The sequence below is a fragment of the Nipponia nippon genome, unplaced genomic scaffold (assembly GCF_047370975.1).
Source record: "Nipponia nippon isolate SJK-2023a ecotype South Korea unplaced genomic scaffold, ASM4737097v1 scaffold_6, whole genome shotgun sequence".
In the NCBI taxonomy this organism is placed as follows: Eukaryota; Metazoa; Chordata; class Aves; order Pelecaniformes; family Threskiornithidae; genus Nipponia; species Nipponia nippon.
Window position 1 is genome coordinate 46,467,159 of NW_028262380.1, and position 20,966 is coordinate 46,488,124.

Consider the following 20,966-nt stretch of genomic DNA (forward strand, 5'->3'; position numbering starts at 1 on the left):
TTAAGCTGCAATAACTTGTGTTTTGTGACTCAGGTGTGTTTCTAACATGTAAATCAGTAGTGGTTGTGTTTTTGCAGCTTAATAGTTAGTGCTTCCTAAGAAGCTCAGTTTAACACTAAGACAATTTAGGCAGTTTGTATCAGAGTTTTTATTAGAGCAGGCCTGATTTCTTGTAAGGAATAAAAATGCTGGTAGACATACAATGAAGGTGCAAGTATTACACTTTTTTTTTTTAAACTGCTTTACAGGTTGTATTGCAGATGGGCTCCCTATTATCATCAGGGAAAAAAAATTAACTGTAGATTTGATGTAAAATGTGTAACACTTAAAAGTGGTGACAATTTTCTAGACTGATGTATTTTCCCTACTGCAGGGTAGGATTACATACAGTAAATTCACTCCAGATTGAGAGAGAAGATACTTTTTAAGAGTAGGTACTAAATTCTTCCACCATACCCACGATTCTGGATACGGCTCCTGTTATCACTGAACTTCAGCAATAAATCCACAATCCAAAGTTGGTTTGTCAGTCCTGAGAAGAACTTTCTTCTCCCTGCCACACAACTCCTGTAAAGAAGTTCTATTTAAATAAGGCTAGGGTTTAACCAGAAGGCACCGACTTTCCGTTTAGTGCAACAGTCATACCTAAAATTCAGAATGGCACGTTAGCCTCAAACTCTTTAACATTCAAGTCAGTGCTGTACTTTAATTACAATGCAGCATAAAATACTCCAGCTTATTTATTGGTGATCAGAAATCACTGAAGAGATTTCCTGTCGGTTTACATCCCATTATAAGCTGGTCCTCCTCCACCTTCAGGCACTACCCAGTTAATGTTCTGACTTGGGTCTTTAATATCACATGTTTTGCAGTGGACACAGTTCTGAGCATTTATCTGCAGTCTTGATCCTTCTCCTGTTTCCAGAGGAATATATTCATAAACTCCTGCAAAGACCAAAAGAGAGCTATCACTTCACTGAACTGGTTCCCCATGTGTATGCTCTACTGCTTACCAGCAAGCGCAATGAGGGAAGTGTATTACTAGTGGAATTCAACTGCCTTCTTCCATGTCTACTAATTATTTTGTCATGACAGTACTGTTAACATAATATCTTTTAAGACCTGCATTGAACCCTCTTCTGGGAGGAGGATTGGGATAGAATGCTTGAAGTAAGTAAGAGGCCAGGTGGACTCTTCCTGAAGTACTTAGTCTTCTTTTATCTTGCAAAAACAGCTCAGATACACATTTTTATTACCTACCTGCTGGACAAAATCTTTGTTCCGGTCCATCGAATACAGCCAAATTCCTGCTCACAGGGATGCTGTCATCTTTGAGAGTTAAATGAGCAGGCTGGTCATGTTCATGGTTTGTACCACTTAAAGCCACAGACGACAGGAGATCAAAACTGATTTTTCCATCAGGCTTTGGGTATTCAATAGGCGTGCAATCTTTGGCTGGCTTGAGCTGAGCAAAATCTGGTCCTAAATATATTTTTAATAAATAAGTTTCAGTATGGAATTACTGTAATTTGCAGTTACTCGAGAACAATTTAATTAAGCTATTTTAACTTCCCTTGTCACCAGAATGAAGTATTTCATAAAAGGTAGCCTTTTTCATGAGACAAAAAAAACTACGCTAAGTAGAATAGTGTTTTAATGTCTTCATTTACATGAAACACTAGGTAATATGACAAAGTCTGCTTCACTGCCTTATTGTTGATTTCTTTTCTACACTTTAAGGCCTCACCACTTGACCAGATGTACTCTAGCTTCAACTAAGACCAGGAAAGACTGACATACACATTTAGTACCTTCTTTCAGGAGATAACAAAATTACCTGGATGTTTTAATGTCCATGGTTCCATTCCTCTCAGTATCCAATAAAATATACCCGTGTAAATCATTCCTCCATACACACCAAGTACGCTATGGCAGGATGGTCGGATGTTTCTAACTGCATACAGCTCTTTCCAGACCCAGGACTTTTTCAGGTTCTCTTCATATTCTTGCACATCAAGTCCTAAGGCAGTACATTACTTGTTAGGTACCTAAGTACATAAAGACTATCCTTGAAATAAAAAATAATCGCTGAATAAAGGCAATTGTTAGCAACAAAGGCAGCAAAAAGAATTTCAAAATAGTAAGGTAGGAATATACTAGACAACATACTTCAGCCTCTTGACAAGATCTGTTTTGTTGGCAGTTATCAGCAGATACCTACTGCTCCTTCGCAGCCTCTACTAAATGACCCACAAGCAGCATTAAATTGCCTCAAACCTCAGCAAAATATGAAGATAACTGGCCAGGTGGCTACATTGGCATCTCTATGGGAAAACAGCTACTTCCTCATAGAATCTAAGAATTGACCAGGAGAGTTCACCTGCAATCCAAGAGCCAGGTTTGTAATTTTAACGCTGCCAAGTTCAACAGCTTTTCCTTTACAAGTTAGACAACTGTAAAGATTCCGATTTCAGTAACTATGACTATGGCCCAGTGCATGATGCCAGTGCTAGAGAACAATTTTTCTGCCCTTGTAATCAACAAGTTAATGAGATATATTAGACTACAAACTTTTGATTTAAACTCTTTGATTGTATTCTTTACAAATACTAGACATTGCACACTTGACATATCTACTGCAGTGTAGTTAAAGCCAAGTAATTATCTCAGGGAAAAAAAAAAAAGTTTCTTCAAATGACAATTTTCTGAGAGCTTCCCCTTCACCATTCTCCGTTACTACTGTATAGGAATAGATGTTCTAAATAATACGTTTTAAGCCTTGTCTATCCATGAAAACATGCTTCAGTCTATATTTTCTGTCTCACATAAGGTTCTGAAAAAAACTTTTGTCTATGCACAAAGAAAGTGGGCTGTAATATTCTACTGTCTTGACAAAACTGGAAACGGCTTATAAAACCTGTCCATAACCAAATGAGTGGCACACTACCCAATAAGAGTGTTTATTGCTTCAGATGGGTTCTATGCATTTCAGCCTGTTATACTAGTTGAAGTTCTAATTGTTCAGCATACCCTCTGTGGCAAGGTGTATTGCATGTTTCAGCTGAACGAGAGCTCACCAGGACTGAATCCACCACTACAGAGAAAAGATTTCTAAAATAATCATCATGTGGCACCTGGCTATAGCGTACACTTCCAGAATGACTGACACTCTAATTGGGTTCTCTCTCTGTACAGCATTTGTTAACAGATTTAAGGGAACAACCAAGGCTTAAGTAAATCACTACAATGTGGTCAGGATCAGGTGATTACTTCAGTGTGCTTGCATTATATATAATAGGAAATACACATAGTCTAAATCTGAGAAGACTATAAAATTAAAGACAGCAAAAGAGGATTGAAGGAAAAAAGTATCCCAGCAATTAAAACAGTGAAGAGCACACTTGAAAAATCTCACCCTGTTTTGCTTACATTTCATCTGTTCCTTTTTTTTCTCTGATTCTGTAGTCTTTCAGTAACACTTTTTGAATCATAAAGTGCTAATTTTTAATGTATTTGAAGGAATGACATATATACTATTCTTGTTTACTTATGCAGGAAGTGTAAGCTCACTTACTCGTTAAAGGCATATTTTGGTTCTAGCAGCAAGATCAATACTTAAGAATATCTAAGCAAAACTTCATTAATTTATTTCTTTCTTAAATCATTTAACAGTATAAATCGTAAATAAACAATAGATATTTTTTAAAACCACCACACTCATTTCATGACGTATTTGCATTCCCAACTAATTCCTTCAGACACATTTAGTTACTGCTAAGCCGTTGGTGGTTCCAATTGAACACAAGGTAATTACAAATCAAAGTACAGTTATCTTACCTATTGTCTTTGATTGGAGATTTTCATTGATTAATTGGCTAAAGATGGCTTCTGAAGCCAACATGCCGCTTTTCATTGCGGTATGTGTCCCTTTGATCTTAGGAACATTCATGAGTCCAGGACTGCAACCAATTAATAATCCACCTGGGAAGGTGAGTTTGGGTATTGACTGAAAAGGAAAGGGAAAGAAAGGTGGTTTGTTTGGGTTTTTTTAGAGTGAAAATAACATTGTGGAAATTAAACTGGCATGAGGTTTGAGTGTCCTTTACATTTTTAGACTTGCATGTGCACTATCGAAAAATACACCAGAGTTACTCTACTTAATCAAGGAATTTTGGCATAGTAAGCAAATAAGAATACAGACATTGTACTGGGGCTGAGTATAAAGTAATGACAAGACAACGTTTTCCTTATATCCTCTCTCCAGTTGCTTTGCCTGCAACAAGACGGTAGCAATGTGACCCACCAATACTGTTTTCCTCCTTCAAGTTTAAGTGAGTTCTTTTTTTAAAAAAAAAAAAAAGAAAAAAAGACATTTGTGTTCCTGTTTTCGACACAGTAATTGGTATGCATCTTATCTAACAGTTTATTACTCGGTGCTTTTTTCCACAAATCTTTTCTCTATGAAATTGCACAGTGCCCTCCCCGTCCCCCCGCCCAGGTCCCACTTATTTTAGAAGTTGGTCAGCAGCCAACAAATATATTTTTGGTGCAAAATGATTGTCTTACTCCCGTCCTGTAAGAAGCATCATGTCATTGAGGGTAGCCAACTCACAAACCTAAGACAGCTAGATGATTTGCAAACATCAGATCTATAGTATTAATATACTATGTTATATGCCTGTATTAACCAAGGAATACCTCAACTACCAAGATAGTTATTCTTACCCTCCTCCAATGAGGTTAAGATTTTAGACAGGGAACAGCTTCAAAACACAGACTGACTGCAGCACTTTGAGCAGAAAGCTGAGATCAAATCCTAGGTCTGAAACTGCTGAAGCTAAGTTAGTTATGAACATAGCATTCCTTCAAAAGTCTTTTAGCACTGAGCAGCGCTTGTGAATGTAGCATCCTGCTTTTATTAGAGCTGCCTGAAAGAATTCATTTTTTAATAGCCTAAATAACTTGACCCCAAACAAGTAATTTTATTCCATGAAAAATGTAAAAAAAAAAAAAAAGTATCCCTTGGAACTCAAGACGATCTGAAACAACTGTTTTGTTTCTTCTGCTTGTTTAATTGTTATCTGTTTACTATTCACCCACTTTTGAATATTCATATAGTAGTCACTAAAAAAAAGTTTTACTACACAGCATTTCCCCTGTGTTTTGGGCAATTTGTTTAACTACAGACTTAGCGATTTTGTTTGTAGGAAAGGTAGTTTAGGCTGAAAACACAACTACAACTTTAAACTTGCTTTTCAGTGACCAGAAGTCCTAAGTTCAGGTATATAACAGTATTTCAGAGGAATTAAGTATGTAGGATGTCCTCTCTTTTTGCAAGACCTTTGGCTGAAAAAAGTTATTCTGTCATATCTGTTAGGATGCAATGACGCAGCAGTGACAAAATGATAGAAAGATTTCTTGACTGACTCTTTGAAATATGTAAAAAGATGGCGATCAAGTATTTTTCTTCTGCAACTGTTTCACCTAATAGGTACCTAGTGACCAACATACTGTCAAAGCATAAATGAGATTAGTCATATAACACAAAAGGTTACACGTTCTGCAGCTTTGTTAGTAATTCTCATTGTTAGTACTACGGCACTTGGTGCCTGTTTTCACAGTCAGTTTATCGAGTTGCAGGAACACATCACGCCAGCGTGGCACAAGCCCTCCCTGCCCGAGATACAGGGTGAAATCCTTTCAACCTTGAGCACCTGAAGGAGCCACCACCCTCTTGGCAGCAAACAGACAAAACAAGACTGGTTTGGAGGAGGGAAGAAGGGGAGACTCCTGCTCCCTGCCGAGCCCTCCCCCCCAGCAGACGGGGAACCCCATTCTCCTCCCCTTAGCTCAGCTCAGGGTTGAAAAATCCGTTAGGCGAGTCTAATGTTCGACACTCTCATGGGTCATCAATATACAGTTTTTTTTTCCCCGATATTCATAATATACATTGCTCAACAACAGTAACACCTTTTATTTTATCCACAAAACTCTTTAAATCTTTCCAAAGTTTTTGATAAAATGGAGACAAAACAGAGGCTGCATGGGAATTTCTTGATTTTAAGTGCGCGATTTTGCAATTTTAATAAACAAAAGAAAAAACAGCTGTGTAGATGTAGTCTATTAAACTCTGTCCCCTCCCTCCACATGTCCCAAAAACCTACAAAACCAGGGAAACATCCAAGCACGCGCTCTCTCTCACACCAGCTTAGCATCACTATATGTTAAAGACTGAAGAACATGGTCATAAGGTTATCTGTAACAGACAAAAAAGTCTAGATTGATGGTAATTTTATACACCTATTTGATGCAATCTGTCACCAAAATGAAAACTGGAGCTACAGAATGACTTACGTAAGAAAATATTCCTGGACTCCAGTGATGCAAATGAGTCAGACTGCTACAGTTATTAATCAAAGCAACACATGCAAAAGAAGAGCTAATCTTAAAAATCTTCCTAAGTGACTCATCAATAAAGCTTTTTTTTTACTGAAAGCGTGTATTAAAAAAAGCCATTTAAAAGTATGACTTCATGATTAACTAGACAATTCTATCTACAGGAAATAAAAAAACCCACAAACCCCATGCTTTTATATTAAGAACAGTGAAAAGTAAGTGACATGTTGTTTTAAGTCCAGCACAGAAGTCCAAAGATGAGGCAGAGATGCACAAGAGCTGTAGTCCTACTGCCTGTGTAACTTAGCACAAACAATGTCTGTAAGTGACTTAAAAAATGCCACGTTCTTTCAGCCATATGTTTCAAGCAGTATAAGGAGTATGTAACTGAAGTCACAATCTGGCTACTTCATCAAAGCCAGAAATTCACTAATGACTATCTGTGATAAAGAAACGAATGCACAGGGTGGAAAGAGAAGCCTCTCTTGTATAAAAGTCTATATTAAAACATCCCGGCATGTAGTATCTTATCTGTGTTAATAATGGACCGACAATGGTTTCTGAAATAAGCTAGTAACACAGTCGTATTACAACACGATATGACATATTTCCACTTGAGAGTGGACAAAGTAATCAACCCACAGACTGATTAAATGTGTATCACGTGTGTAATCAAGAAGTTGCTTCATGAACCCGCATGACTCAGTCCCAGGCACACACACTGGTGTCAAAGCCTAACTCCACCAGACTGTGAGCCAAGAGTTATGCTGCTGCTGGAATTCTACTTGTATTGCAAAAGCTACACAAAGCCACATTTATACCAAAGAGGAGGTTCAAAAAAGAAAGCCAAAGTAGTCAGAGAGCAGAGTGGAATGGCCCCACACAGGCTGCAGATTGTGAACACTCAGGCTAGTTTTAAGTTCCAAACGGAAAGGAGCATCTAGAAGATGGATCTGGGAGTCCAGGACACACAGCCATATCCTGTGTTTCAGGATTCCCACATGAGAAGCTAACAGGTTGAAAGGACTTTAGCTGTTAAATATAAATTCTAGACTATTTCTCCTGCAAGTTGTTCCAGCCCTTTCAACTGACCTTAAATCTTGATGAATACATTTTTAAAATTTCACCTTTTGGACTCCTTAAGGGAACAAAATCAAGAAGGAATTCCATCTCCCAAGAAAGCAGAAATTCAAAGTTGTGCATGAAAGATACCGAAAGTATCTATACTTGAGGAGGTGAAGACTTTTATCTGCCAAACTACATAACAATTTCAGCACCATCACTGACTTAAGGGTCAAGCATTGGAAAGAAGTTCCCTCTGCTAGGATAAACAAGTAATTTGGAAAATATGCCCCCCCCCAACCCAAACCCCACAAAAAAACCCAGATGAGTGGTGCTACCCTCTCTTCCCCAGTGGTCCAGGCACAACAAAGAATTACCTGTAGCTTCTTTGCTGCTGAACACATTTGATTGCAATATGAACTCTACTTCATATTTCATTTAGAAAGTAAAGTGACTATGTCTGAAGATTTTTAGTATGACAGAGCCTAAGTCTAGCAAGTCTCAGCAGCCAGTATCCAGCAAGATAACACAGCTTTTCTGTCCAGCAAAACTTTTGGCCTTATTCATCTTTGTTATAGTTCAGTTGTCTCCCAAGAGCATGCAACCGATATCTACAGCACTGAAAACATGGCTATAAAGAACTCAAAGTAAAAAATTTCATGGAAAAATTACCTGGAAACCACCTTCATTCAATGCTCTGGCACCATATGCAATCCTTGTTCCACCCTCCAAAGTAGGCTGTACACTAGGATGGTGCTTCCACCTCTGAAACTCCCTAAATGGATTCAAATAGGGATTTTGATAATCTAAACCAACCTTAAAAAAAAAAAAGCAAAAGAAAAAAAAATTAATGAAAAAAACCATTACTGAAAATAAAGTATGAAATTTCAAAAAAAGTTTGAAAAGAAAACAATCATGTATTACCACATCAACTCTTTATATCCATTTTATACTAAACCAACCTCAGGTTCTTCCTATTTGGAGAAACTACTGCCAAAAATGCATTCTATTAACAGTATAGTAGAAGCAAATCTGAGAATTTGCTGCTATAAGACTGTTCTCTGCCCTACCTGAAACCTGAAGCATGGAGAATATTTAATTGCATTGTAACCACCGTCCATCTGTCTTTGAAATAAAATAGTGAAATTAAATTAAGCATGGTTTAATGGGCACGATAAACAAGAAAACTTGTTTTAAATTTGTGTTTCAAAACCTCTTTGCCCTAGAAAAGCTGGAAGAAGAGGTAAACAATTATTTCTAGAGTTATGTCCTTGTGCTCACATATTTTAAACAGTTCTTCACATCGTTTAGCGGAGTCAATTATCATTTCCAATTAGGTGAGCCATTGTAATAAAGCACAGGGTAGCAATGATGAAAGCAGAAAATGTGGGGAAAAAGACTTTGCCAATTGGCTGGATGCCTAAGATTCTGATCTTATGCATTTGAGAATTTGCCCAAAGATATACTCTGCATTTCCCATCTTTAATATACTCTAAAAGGACTTATGTTGCCGAATTTTCTCTTTTGAGAAAGGGATTATTTCTGGTTCCTGTAAGCTTTAGTTGAGACAAATAACAAAATATATCATGAGTCAGCAACAAATAGTACCTTGATTTCTCTGGCAGCTAGCACTGCTTGCCTCTGCTTTCCTTGCTAGATAAAGTCAACGAACAATTTTCAAAACAAGTGCAAGATAATCCTACTACAAGAATCAGCTCAGACTGACATAGGTGTAAAGTTCAAAGACAAAAAAGTCCTTGTATGTTCAAACAGAAGTTGATTTTCTTCTATTTGAACTGGAAATAATATGAACATTACTGATTAGCATTCTCTGTAAGAATCGAAGCTCTCTACCCTTCTAAAAACAAACAGAATTTGAATGTCTACTTTCCATACTTGTTAATTCCAGTACTGGAAATCTGCACAGGACAAGTATGCATGTCTGAGAAAAGCTAACAATTTTTTTCCATGTTTTTTACAAAACGGTTAGACAAAATTACAGCTCTCGCCCCCCCCCCCCGCTCCCCCCCCCCCGGGAATTCTTCCAAAATCTAGGAGACCAAAGGGTCACCTCAATCCCATGCTGCTAAAAGTCCAGATCGTGTTCCTGACTCTTACAAGGTCCATGTGTAAAGCACACGCACAGGATAAATACTGCATGCTTCATTTAGGACCGTAGGTGCTAGAAAAACATTTCCTACCATTGTCTCTGGCATCACTGGCTGGCAGAACGACACAGTCTCTCTAGTGATCTCAATGCTTCTGACATAGAGGCAGTAAAAGGGAAGAAGCTGCCTGTCCAATTCAGAAAGACAGTTGCTAAAGAAGGCAAGTTGAATGGGGGTGAAGAATGATAAGAACAAACTGAAGATCTTGGAAATGGAAGGGATGCTCCTTGTGGAACCGCAGAGTGCTTCCACTTTATATGCTTCTCTCGTAAAGTGCATATATACCCAAGGCTGACACACGAATGAGGAAACTGAATTGTACAAAGTGTATGTGATTTAGATATTTCCTAACTTGCAAAAATTTGAGCACAGTTTTGATTAATCATCTGGGTTTTGGCTTTACCAAAATTTGTGTGGTTCGCAAATAAACGTATTTGGAAGTTTTCCATTTTGTTCTTAATAAACAACACTGGATTAAAGACAGATTAATACAACAAATTAACCTTCCCTAATATGAGAATAAATGCACTTAAGATTGAGAAAGTACTAAATTTGGTCTGTCGCTATTCTTGTGTTTTCATCTTAACATTAAAACAGAAAAGAAATTGCGTTAAAATAAAGACCAAACAACAACAAGCAAGCATGAAAAAAACAACTTCGCTTACCACAAATCCAAGAGCAACTAAAGGTTCACCCTCGTTTAAGTGATAAAGAAAGGATCCTCCATATGTATGTCTGTCTAAAGGCCAGCCTACAGTATGTTCTACTCTTCCTGGTTTCCATTTCTTTTCATCAATAGTCCATAACTGAAATGAAGATCACAAAAAAAAAAATTACTTTCTATCGCAAAGTAATGGCCTTTCAATAATATAACAAAAGACAAACACACAATTAAATAGAGAGGAAAATTAATTTACTGCTATGACCAATGCATAAACTCATACAGCAAAATACCGGGTAATAAATACAAATACTTGTTTTGGATTACCATTTAAGAATTCCCTAATACTTCTCTTTCTTGAAATGTTGTGCATCAGAAAACGTGACTGAGACTCCAGCACTATACCCAAAATTTTCATTCAACCACAAGACCCTTTATATCAGTGACTTTGATAGACACTTCTGCTAAGGAATGCAATGTTTACATTGGCTCTTTTCATTAAAAACTTTATTTTTTCATACGAATCACTGCAATTTCCTCACAAGTTTTTCAAGGTCAGGCTAACAATATGTCTGAGTTGATCCAAACATTTGCTGTCAAACAGGTTGTCCTCTCTCTGCTCTCTCCTACACCTGTCCAGTACTCAGCTGACCCATGGTGAACTCACAGAGGCATCTTCACTTTTCCACTAGTGACTCAATTTTCTACTCATTTCACAAAACATCTCTTCACCATGGAGCTTTGTGGTGGGTGCAGTCTAATGACAGAAGGCAGCTGAGCACCATTAGATCAGCTCAAGCATGGAGGGCACATCTACATTAATGTTCCAGCTTAGATTAAGGAGCACATTGTTGAGCGGGACTCCTGATTCCTCCCCACTTACTGTGCTTTGGTTCACATCATACAGCAGCCATGGAAGGCATGAACTGGATTCCTTTCACGTGAAACTAAACTGTAAGACAGGCTCCAGAAGCTGATCTAAAGCATTCCAGTCATGAAAAGGCACTTGGTCCGTGGGACTAGACCAAAGCTAGTCAGAAATAAAAATAACCCTGAAATGTGCACAGTATGGATATCAGCTCATCAGTGTCAACTGCTTCACTTTACAGATCCATTCCTATTGAACTGTACTATTTGCTAAAGCAGAGACAGTCTCATGTGGAAGCAAAGGAACTCTACAGCAAGACCCTGGTTTAGTGACAACTTAGGTATTAGAAACTGTAACTAAGACCATGTCATACACAGGAACATTTACAGAGTGGTTATTCTCTGCAGAAGTGTAAACTAATTATTTAACAAACATTTAGTAGCTGGAAGTACATGCTTAAAGTAATAAATAAAAAAATACGTTATAGTCAAACTCTGAACATATTCTAAATAATACAGCTCTTTTTCATGAGTGATATTTCCTGAGTATAAAATAATTCAAAAAGGAAACCTGATCCTTATCCCAATTTTATAAGGCCAGTGAATGGATTTTTTGGGGAAAAAAAGGTCACCCAGAAGGTGTTTCAAAGAGCATCAGTCATCATCTGGAACAGCCCTTTTCTCTTTCTCTCTCTAATGAATATACAGAAAATCCATAGTAACCCTTTCCTCCCCTCCTCAGGTACTAAAACCCTCTAAAATTAGGCAGCATGAATCCCTCTCTCATTTAGTAAAAGTACTGAAAACGGATTTCACAAATGAATGTAATTTGAAATTAAATTAAGACACTAACAGAGTGGATTCACAGGTACTTCTAAGCATAACGCAGATATAAGAGAAGCAGCAGCTGAAACGAAAACAGTCACGACATTCAGGGAGCATCTTCTCTGATCAGCTTCAGAATAGCAAAGATTCTGAAGTCTGAAAGTGTAACTCAAAACCTGTCATTCTAATGTCTTACATAAATTAGCTTGAAAGCAAATAGAAACTACCTTATAGCTTCACAGTATTTTCCTTAATTGTTAAAATCATGCAGGTGATACCTCTTTCAGTCCAATGCCATAGCTCTGGGGTTGACATTTCTCCCTTAGATTGTATTTTTTGTAGAGCTGTTTGGCTAGATGCCCGTGACAACCTTCAGCAAAGACCGTGACTTTAGCATGGAGTTCCAAGCCTCTTTCAAAGGTAGCCTGCAAAAGTAGAGCATTTCATCAGCAGTTAGATCTGTGCCACACCAAACCCAAAGCAAGAAACTGCAGGACAAGAAAGTGATTTTACACTACTTTGTGGCACTGCCCAGAACCTACAAACCGTTCCAAGCTATGGATTTAGTCCAGTTGTCTTTTCCACCTAACCATGATGCACCCCTGGCAAATCTTGTAAGGGGATTCCAGTAGAGCAGCACTACAGTGAATCGCCATTCGTTACTGCAAAAGAGAATCTTTTCCAGATCAGAGGATACTTATACCACAGCTGCTCGTTCATATGGTGCAAAAGAACCCTGACAGAACAAAGAATCTTAACCTATAACTTCACATTTTCATTTTTGCTCATGAAGTCACGTTACAACAAAACAGTGCCCCCCCCCCATATACGACAGAGGCTAGACAGACACACCAGATCAGAAAAACCTGCATCGCCCCTGCCCCCAAAAGAACCCACTACTTCAGAAGAAAGTTACTATAATATTACACCAATCTTACATGTTAAAACATACAGTAAAATTAAACTAACATTAAGTACCATTATAAAAAGATTTCTCAGCAAAAATTCCAACTATGAGATTGAGAGCAAGATAAGGGGAACCGGCACGGTCACGTATGAGCACGTCACCTCCATATGTGAGCGCACTGGACGAGAATATTACTAGATTATATTTGCAATGTAAGGATACAAGATTCTAAAGATACATAATCTTGCAGGAAAAAAAAGAAAAAAGCTTGATTTGAGACAGAAAGTTTAATGTTGAAAAAGATAATGAAACCAGTTTTGGATGTAGATATCCAGCAGTACCCAATGAAACCATCTCAGGGTAAGCCAACATACATCCAGAAGCTTATTGCTTTGGCTTTGAATTGTCTCTCAGGTGAAATCTGCTTGTAACTTACTGGTTGGAAATCTCTGAAAAAGGCTAGCAAATGAAAATGTTCTCTCTAGTCAGGAATTACTTTTAAACAGGAGTTACAAGATTTTGCCAAATTTTTTGTGTATTCTTTGAATTTCTGATTGTCAACCTGAAAATTAATTAATCTTACAAATTACTAAGAGAACTACAGAAACTTCCTACTTGATTTAAAGATGAAAAATATATACTGTCCAAATTGAAGTAGATTTATATAAAATAAATCCATTAACTACAACTCCACATTGTAAATATCAGATATTAATGAATTTCAAACATTTCAGTAATGTGCAAAGTTCTATTTCACCATTAACATCCCTCTCCAGCATCTACACAAGAGTCAGTGTGTCACTTCTTACTATGTATTTTTACCATGGGCATTTTTGTTTGATTGGTGCTGACTGCAAGGTGAAACTCTATTCATTAACCACAGTCTATTTGGTTAGGCTCTGTACAAACACATTGAAGATATTCTTGCCTTGAAGGTTATACAAACTACGTTTATTTACCTGAACTTTTATGCGCTGGAGGTATTATCAGCTGACCTAACTGACAGCTAAAACCCTTGAATAGTCAAAAAGTCTGCAGTAGTGGCACACTAATTATGTACATTAAAAAAGTTAACAGGCACATTCTTCCAGAATAAATGGAAAAAAAAAATCCAGATTTTGAGGATGCTTTAAAAAAAAATTTTAAAAAAAAAAATCATTGTTCCTTGCCATTTTAAAACCAAAACAAACTCCCAATTAAGCTTTATTACTGCAGCAAGTTGCATGCGTTACTTGCGCCTCCTCCTGGAGAAAATGCATACCTGAAAAGAAGAGCGCCTATTCCTTACAGGGGACAGACAATGTTACACTGGGAAAATATATTATTTTTCCCTGCCAGCCCTTCCTCCCCCATTGCCTATATTCTCTTAAAACAAGAATGAGTCTCTTCTTCTCATCCCCTGCCTTAAATGAGAAAAATAGCCCACACTTTTATGTCAAAGTAAATACCTCTTTGAAACTCCATGTAACTAGTAAGAAACCTTATAAAAGAAAGTAAATCTTAAGAAAAAACTTGTACCCATAATTTCTGTAGCCAAATAATTCTGTGTGAAAGTTGTTCCAAGTTATTCTGAGGTGCCAAATTCTCCCTACGTATTGCACGGGGAAGCGACACGCTTACCACACATTCTGGATTCCACTAAAAATCAGCCAAAGTCTGCCACTTAGGGCAGGGAGTCACCTTCTGGATACAGATATGTGACCAACCAGCAAAAAGGTATAAAGATTCAGTATGTACCTTGCCCCAACAAGGTAGACAGACTGTCAACAAACGCAACTGCAGTTGTAAATATCAAAGAAAACAAATCAGCCAGAAGCACACTCTCTTACATGTTGCTAGTTACCAGCTGGACAACAGCTTTCTATTTCACCTTCGCACCTTTTTTTCTAGAAGTTCCTGGAATTCTTTCCTTTGTTTCCTGATTTCACATATGCCAAAACACCCTTACAATATTCCCTTCAAGTCACCCTCAAATAAACCTCCTTTCTGGAAAGGCTTTTACTACTAATCTCAGAAGAAGTTTACTATGTTCTGAGACCAGAACTTTCTCAGGTAATTTTAATATACAGAGAGGGAAGACAGGTACTGACAGGTACAGTTTTTCTTAGGCTGCAGGAAGACTACTGATGGCAGTAGAAGCAGATATCTCACAACTTCCATAATTAGACCCCTAGTTATGGGGAAGATAGCTACTTACTTTAGGTGCTCCATCCTTTTGAATGCCTACATCATTAGTTGCTATCCCTTTCACACTACCATCTTCATGGAAGAGAACCTTTGAAAATATTTAAACAAACAAAAACATTTTAATGATCTGTCATTTTAATTCATTCATAAAAAGTTCTAATGCAGAACTTCTAAGTGCTACGTCTTTAATGGTCAAACTTGAAGATTATATATTTATTAATATAGTGTATGATCTGCTTGCACTTTGCTGGATCTGGGCCAGGGAATTTAGACACTGAAACAGAGTTTTCACAATACAATTCTTATAAGAAGAATGTTGTGAATGTACAAATAAACTGGCAGTCAAGTGAAGGGGGTTCCAAAAATGCTTTTCTTATACACACTGATGTCATTATTACCTCAGCTGCTGCATAGCCTGGATAAAGCTCAACACCCAAAGCTTCTGCTTGCTCGCCGAGCCAACTCACAAAGTGGCCCAGACGTACTATGTAATTTCCATGATTAACCATTGGAAGTCCTAGACAAAAAAGACACACACATGTAAAACATAGAACACTAAGCAAAATAACAAAAGGTGTATACATGAGATGTCTTATCTTCTTCTACAACTACTATCTTCACAGTAACGTCATGTGTTATTACAGCCGTCATCTACAGGGACCCTATCACTGGAAGCTATTACATTCTACATACACTTGCTGTACTACATTGAATCAAATCAATTGTTTCATTCATGGAAAAACTGAAAAAGATACTGAGAAAGATGACTTTTTACCACCTCACCAAACTTTACCTGGAAGAATCGGCACTGGAATTCTAAATTTCTTTGTTAAAATTCCAAACTTGTCTTCAGTTACAGGAGTATTAAGTGGAGCCTACATAAAAAAAGAAAACAGAAACAGTACTGGGTTACGTTTTTCTAGCCAATCCAATGAAAAGAACAACAAATAAAATGAAATCAAACAATCGAACTGGCAGTCAATTAAAGGTTTAATAAAGCACTTCCATAGGAAAGTATCACAAGAGAGAAGATAAAGTACCTTATGAGGCACTCATCAGGCAAGAATTAATGCAACTATTGAGGTAAAAAACTTGGGATAGGGACTTGCAAATAACTTCTACAGTTTGTACGTAGGCTTGTACTACATCAATATTCTAGACCGTTCTAAAGAAGGCAGCTCAACTTGCATGTTTAGCCCAGTAAGACAAAACAACTAGTTGATGGCCCGCTTCTTGCAGCTCTGAGCTGACAGCAGGCAACCGGCTGCAAATCATGGCTGTTCTGGCGGAGGTGGCAGCTCATCTCTTGCTATCCTCCCTCCTAAAAGCATCTTAGGCCTCTGTTACACCACTATGTCTGCACAAAGATCAGCGTACTATGCACCATTTCCTGACACTATGAAGAACTATTGTATAGAAGCAACATGTCTGACATTGCTAAGAATCGACCATCTTGCTGCTTGTGCACGGGAGCCAGATTCTGCACAAATGCGGTAAGCGTAATGCGGTAATCCTGGGATGCACCAGACGTACTGCGTACATGCAGCAAGACTACTATATAAAAGAGCAAAGGCCACAGCATATCTGCGTACACATAAAAGCTTAGCATTGTCGAACTAGAGGAAACAGACTAAAAAGAAGGTTGGGTTTTTTTTGTTTTGTCAGATAAACATATTTTAAAATGGTACTAAGTATCAAGGTACTAAATCATACCAGAATGAGTCAGATAAGGAGTTCATTACAAGCTAGTGATTAATTTCAGTGTTTAGATGTTCATACATACCCCCCGCTCCTTCCAGTCTGGAAAGAGTTCTTCTAAGGACCTTGGCTCAAGACAAGCACCAGACAGCGTATGTGCACCAATCTGAGAAGCCTTTTCCACCAGACAAACACGTATTTCTTTGCTATGCTCAGCGGCTAACTGCTTCAGTCGAATAGCTGCAGAAAGACCCGCAGGGCCTGCTCCAACAATGACAACATCAGCTTCCTCTGCAAATCTTTCCATGTTTACCCCTTTAATAGAAAAAAGATAGTACGATAAATCAAACTTCCATTTCCCCCAGCCTCTCTCTCACTAAACCTTGCTCTGTAATACTGGCTACTGGGTATTGCAGTAGTATTGCCTTGCATAACAGGAGGCTAAATATTTAACAGAATCCCCACTTCAGTACTTGGAAGAGTGCAGGAGGATATTAGTATCCCAATGTAAAATTAGGTCTTTTTAAGTTGTAAGGAGATATACCATGAAAACATATACTTAATCTCTATGCACCGTAAGTAAGTATCATCTTAGAATGTTACACTTAAGTTGGCTAGCTGTATCAAAGACACTCAGTGAAACTCTAGTTAAGGGAGAAAAAAAAAAAAGAAAAAAGACCCTTATTCAGAACAAGTTACTTTATTTTACACTAATTAATCAGTATCTTTCCTGGAATTGAAGCCATTAAAATTGCTGAATGTAGAGACTGGAATGCCTGGAGATATATATTGATCTTATTTTCTCACAAACTCTCATGGTAAGAACTGTAAAAATCCAACAGATACATACCTGACAGAACTAAATCTTGTTGTGGTAGTCACTAAAGCAAAAGCTGCTTATATAATTTCTTTAAATAACTAGGATCAAGTTTAATCTGATCCCATTTTATAGCACTAAAGACACTCATTGTGAGATAGCAACCACAAAATTTCATTTGGAATATTAGTACTGTATTTAAGAGTACAGAATTTCTGTAAAAAGAAAAAAACAGCAACACATTTCAGTGTTTTTAAAACTGAGCAACAACAACAACAACAACAATAATAATAATAATAATAAAGAAGCTTTTAAATAATGCATTTTTTTGCTTACCTTCCCATCGTTTGTCTTTGTCCCGAGGATGAATTGTGTAATGTGTAGTTATGCGAGGCACAGAGGCAGTAGATGCACATCTTGCGATGTGCAGTGATGGAAGGCAGTCTCTCTTTATCAACTTTAGAGCATGAAAGCACTGACGTGCTGCAAAAACAAGAAATAAATTATTCAAATCAGTCATTTTCCAAATTTTTTTACTTTTCATAGACACAAGTGTTACAACAAATATGACAGTTAACCCCACAAAGGCTACCAGGTGATGTGAACCATAAACACAGATTTTTAAATTTTCAAGTTAGGAATGCACTGTATAATTTTATAACAGAAAAAAAAAATAAAAACAAAACAAAAAAACCCAAAAAAGCAAACAAAAAGAGTAAAGAGCTTCTCTTTAAGCATTCTTCACATAATACCACTCAATACACTGGCCAGCTATTTCTGACAGCTGACATAGGATAACATGTGTGTACACAGGTGAAACACATCTTAAGCTCCTATTTCATTTTCAACTTCAACAGATTTAGTTCAGACTTCATTAAAAGTGACCAAACAACTACAGAGACAGGACACGCGAGTTCATCCCTTCTGACATCTCAACACATGTTGAGACACACAGTTTGGGCTACTGATACCAGACAGTCCATCTAAAGTACGTGTCATGGTCTACAATAAAAGCTCAGACTTAAACCCAAGTACACTTTAGCCAAAGCTAGGAACAGTAGATACAGTTGATCTTTACCTTTGCTGCAGATACATTAATTGTTGCAAGAACAAACTGGAATTTCTTTTTAAGCAAATGGACCAAATGAAAGTTTAAAATGATCAGAACAGGACTCTGTTCAGAAGAGCTATTACATGTTGCAATCTTATTCTGATTTTCCTCTTTCACAAAAAAAATTATGAAGATGTGTGCAATTTGTACTCAGAAAACTAGTACGGTCAGCACCAAAACTAGTTATAGTTAAAAGCTCTGTGAACTAACGCACCTTGACAGCTGTTTTTCCTTCCTTTATGGATTCCCTTTCTCTAATTTCAGGGGTGAAGACAGAGAATACCATGTTTAAAGCAGAGTATTTCTGCAAAACTACATAAGTAAAAACACCAACATCTTATGACTGAAATGGTTTGTTGAGAAAGACGATTGGCAAGGCCAGCACAAACATCCTCTGTCATCACTCTGCACAGTGACAGTCAGAATACTGCTCCCTATATGCAAGGTAATAAGCATTATCCATGCTTTTTTCTTCACAGCAATTTTGTGCTTAAGAAACATAACATAAAAGCTATTATCATGCCATCTCACGACTCTTAATTATCCTTTACCTGCAACCAGGCAGGATCTGAGAAGCAACAATGTATTTTACAAGCACGGTAACTACACCTATACATATATATTAAAACATAACACCTTAACTTCATTTTTGAGATATTTTTATTTGAGCAGAACTGATGGTGCTATGAATTACACAGTATAGTTAAAAAAATGTCAATTATTTCACACACACGCGAAAGAAGTGAAATTCAGCTGAGAATATGTCTGATTGTACTCGGCATTGGTGAGGCCGCACCTTGAGCACTGCGTTCAGTTTTGGGCCCCTCACTACAAGAAGGACACTGAGGTGCTGGAGCGTGTCCAAAGAAGGGCCAGGAAGCTGGTGAAGCATCTAGAGCACAAGTCTTATGAGGAGTGGAGGAGGGAGCTGGGGTTGTTTAGTCTGGAGAAGAGGAGGCTGAGGGGAGACCTTATTGCTCTCTACAACTACCTGAAAGGAGGTTGTAGCGAGGTGGGGGTTGGTCTCTTCTCCCTAGTAGCAAGCGATAGGACAAGAGGAAAAGGCCTCAAGCTGCACCAGGGGAGGTTTAGGTTGGATATTAGGAAAAACTCCTTCACCGAAAGCGTAGTCAGGCATTGGACCAGGCTGCCCAGGGAAGCGGTTGAGTCTCCATTCCTGGAGGTTTTTAAAAGACGGATAGATGTGGTGCTCGAGGACGTGGTATAGATGGACTTGGCAGTGCTAGGTTAACGGGTGGGCTCGATGATCTTAAGGGTCTTTTCCAACCTTGACGATTCTATGATTCTATCATAAGGTAGGTCCAAACCCTGGACGGGCAGATTCTTCCCAGGGAGCGAACTGAACTTGTGCTACCACGCGACCGAGAGCTGGCAGCCTCGGCAGCACGGCGTGGGGCGCTTGCAGGACGGGTCGCAAGCAATCTCAGAGCAGAAACTTTATTCTTCCGCAGCTCTTTAGTAACTGCTGTCGGGATGCTGCCTCTAGAATTATTTCGTCAGTAAGGGCATGCACGCAATTGATTTATTTTATCCTTCGAAACGGGTAACACGTAGCGTCACTCAAAAAAAAGTTACACTTCTTACGTCACGGACGGATAAAGCGCGGTAATAACCGCCAGTTCGGCCTCGGCCAGCGCCCGCGCCCCGCTCTGCCCTCTCCCTCGGCAGCACCTGCGGCCGGACAGAGGCCGCTGGGGCCGGCCGCCCCAGCCGTCCCACCGCCGGCACCGCCCGGCGCCCCCCGCCCGCAGGACCCCCCGCCACCCCCGGCCCCGCTCCCGGCCCGGCGGCCGCCCGGGCGCGCCCCAGCCGCGACCTTTGCTCTCCTTCCGCGCCGCGCCAGCCGCCGGCCCCACCCCGCCCCGCCCCGCCCCGCCGAGCGGCGGCCGCCCCGGCCCCGGCCCCGGCCCCCGGCCCCTCGGTCGGCCGCCTCCGGAACGAGCCAGCGCGTTACCTCGGCTGGAGGACGGGCAGCGAGAGAGCAGCATGGCGGCGGCCGGCGACCCCCTCGGCGCCCTCCGCTCCCCGCGACCGCCCCCCGCCGGCCCTCGGCCACGCCGCGCCTGCGCACTCGCCTACCGGCCAGGGGGCACAGGTCCCGCCCCGCCCCACCGGCAGGACTACAGCTCCCAGGGTACCCGGCGGCAAGACCCGTCCCAGCTTCCTCCGCCGGGCAACGGCTGGGGCCGGTAGACACCGATTCACTTCTCTAATATTGAACGGGGGGAGGCGGGGCGGCGGGCTGA

At 39.3% G+C, this 20,966-nt stretch overlaps 1 protein-coding gene across 3 annotated transcripts; it reads right to left on the reverse strand.

Moving 5' to 3' along the window:
- Positions 1–130: 130 nt before the first annotated feature.
- Positions 131–20,820, reverse strand: ETFDH (electron transfer flavoprotein dehydrogenase). Of its 3 annotated transcripts, XM_087737266.1 has the most exons (14): positions 20,675–20,791; positions 19,819–20,202; positions 17,925–18,071; positions 16,857–17,086; positions 15,867–15,948; positions 15,472–15,590; positions 15,084–15,161; positions 12,258–12,404; positions 10,292–10,432; positions 8,131–8,274; positions 3,838–4,006; positions 1,838–2,020; positions 1,261–1,482; positions 131–945 (listed from the first exon to the last, which is right to left on the reverse strand). In XM_087737266.1, exons 2-14 carry the CDS (start codon positions 19,835–19,837, stop codon positions 782–784), a joined length of 1,845 nt encoding a protein of 614 aa, XP_087593392.1. In that variant the 5' UTR covers positions 19,838–20,202; positions 20,675–20,791; the 3' UTR covers positions 131–781. The 3 variants fall into 3 exon arrangements, with proteins under 3 accessions (XP_087593392.1, XP_087593391.1, XP_009473036.2); XM_087737265.1 differs by lacking the exon at positions 19,819–20,202 and having other exon boundaries at positions 20,675–20,820; XM_009474761.2 differs by lacking the exons at positions 19,819–20,202; positions 20,675–20,791 and having other exon boundaries at positions 17,925–18,108.
- Between the last annotated feature and the right edge of the window lie 146 nt (positions 20,821–20,966).

Coding starts and splice junctions, on each gene's coding strand:
- ETFDH (XM_009474761.2), bottom strand. CDS start 18,108: ATGACTGATTTGAATAATTTATTTCTTGTTTTTGCAGCACGTCAGTGC. Junction 15,949..16,856: donor CAGACTGGAAGGAGCGGGGG/GTATGTATGAAC, acceptor TTTTTTATGTAG/GCTCCACTTAATACTCCTGT. Junction 4,007..8,130: donor TGAATGAAGGTGGTTTCCAG/GTAATTTTTCCA, acceptor TTTCCTTTTCAG/TCAATACCCAAACTCACCTT.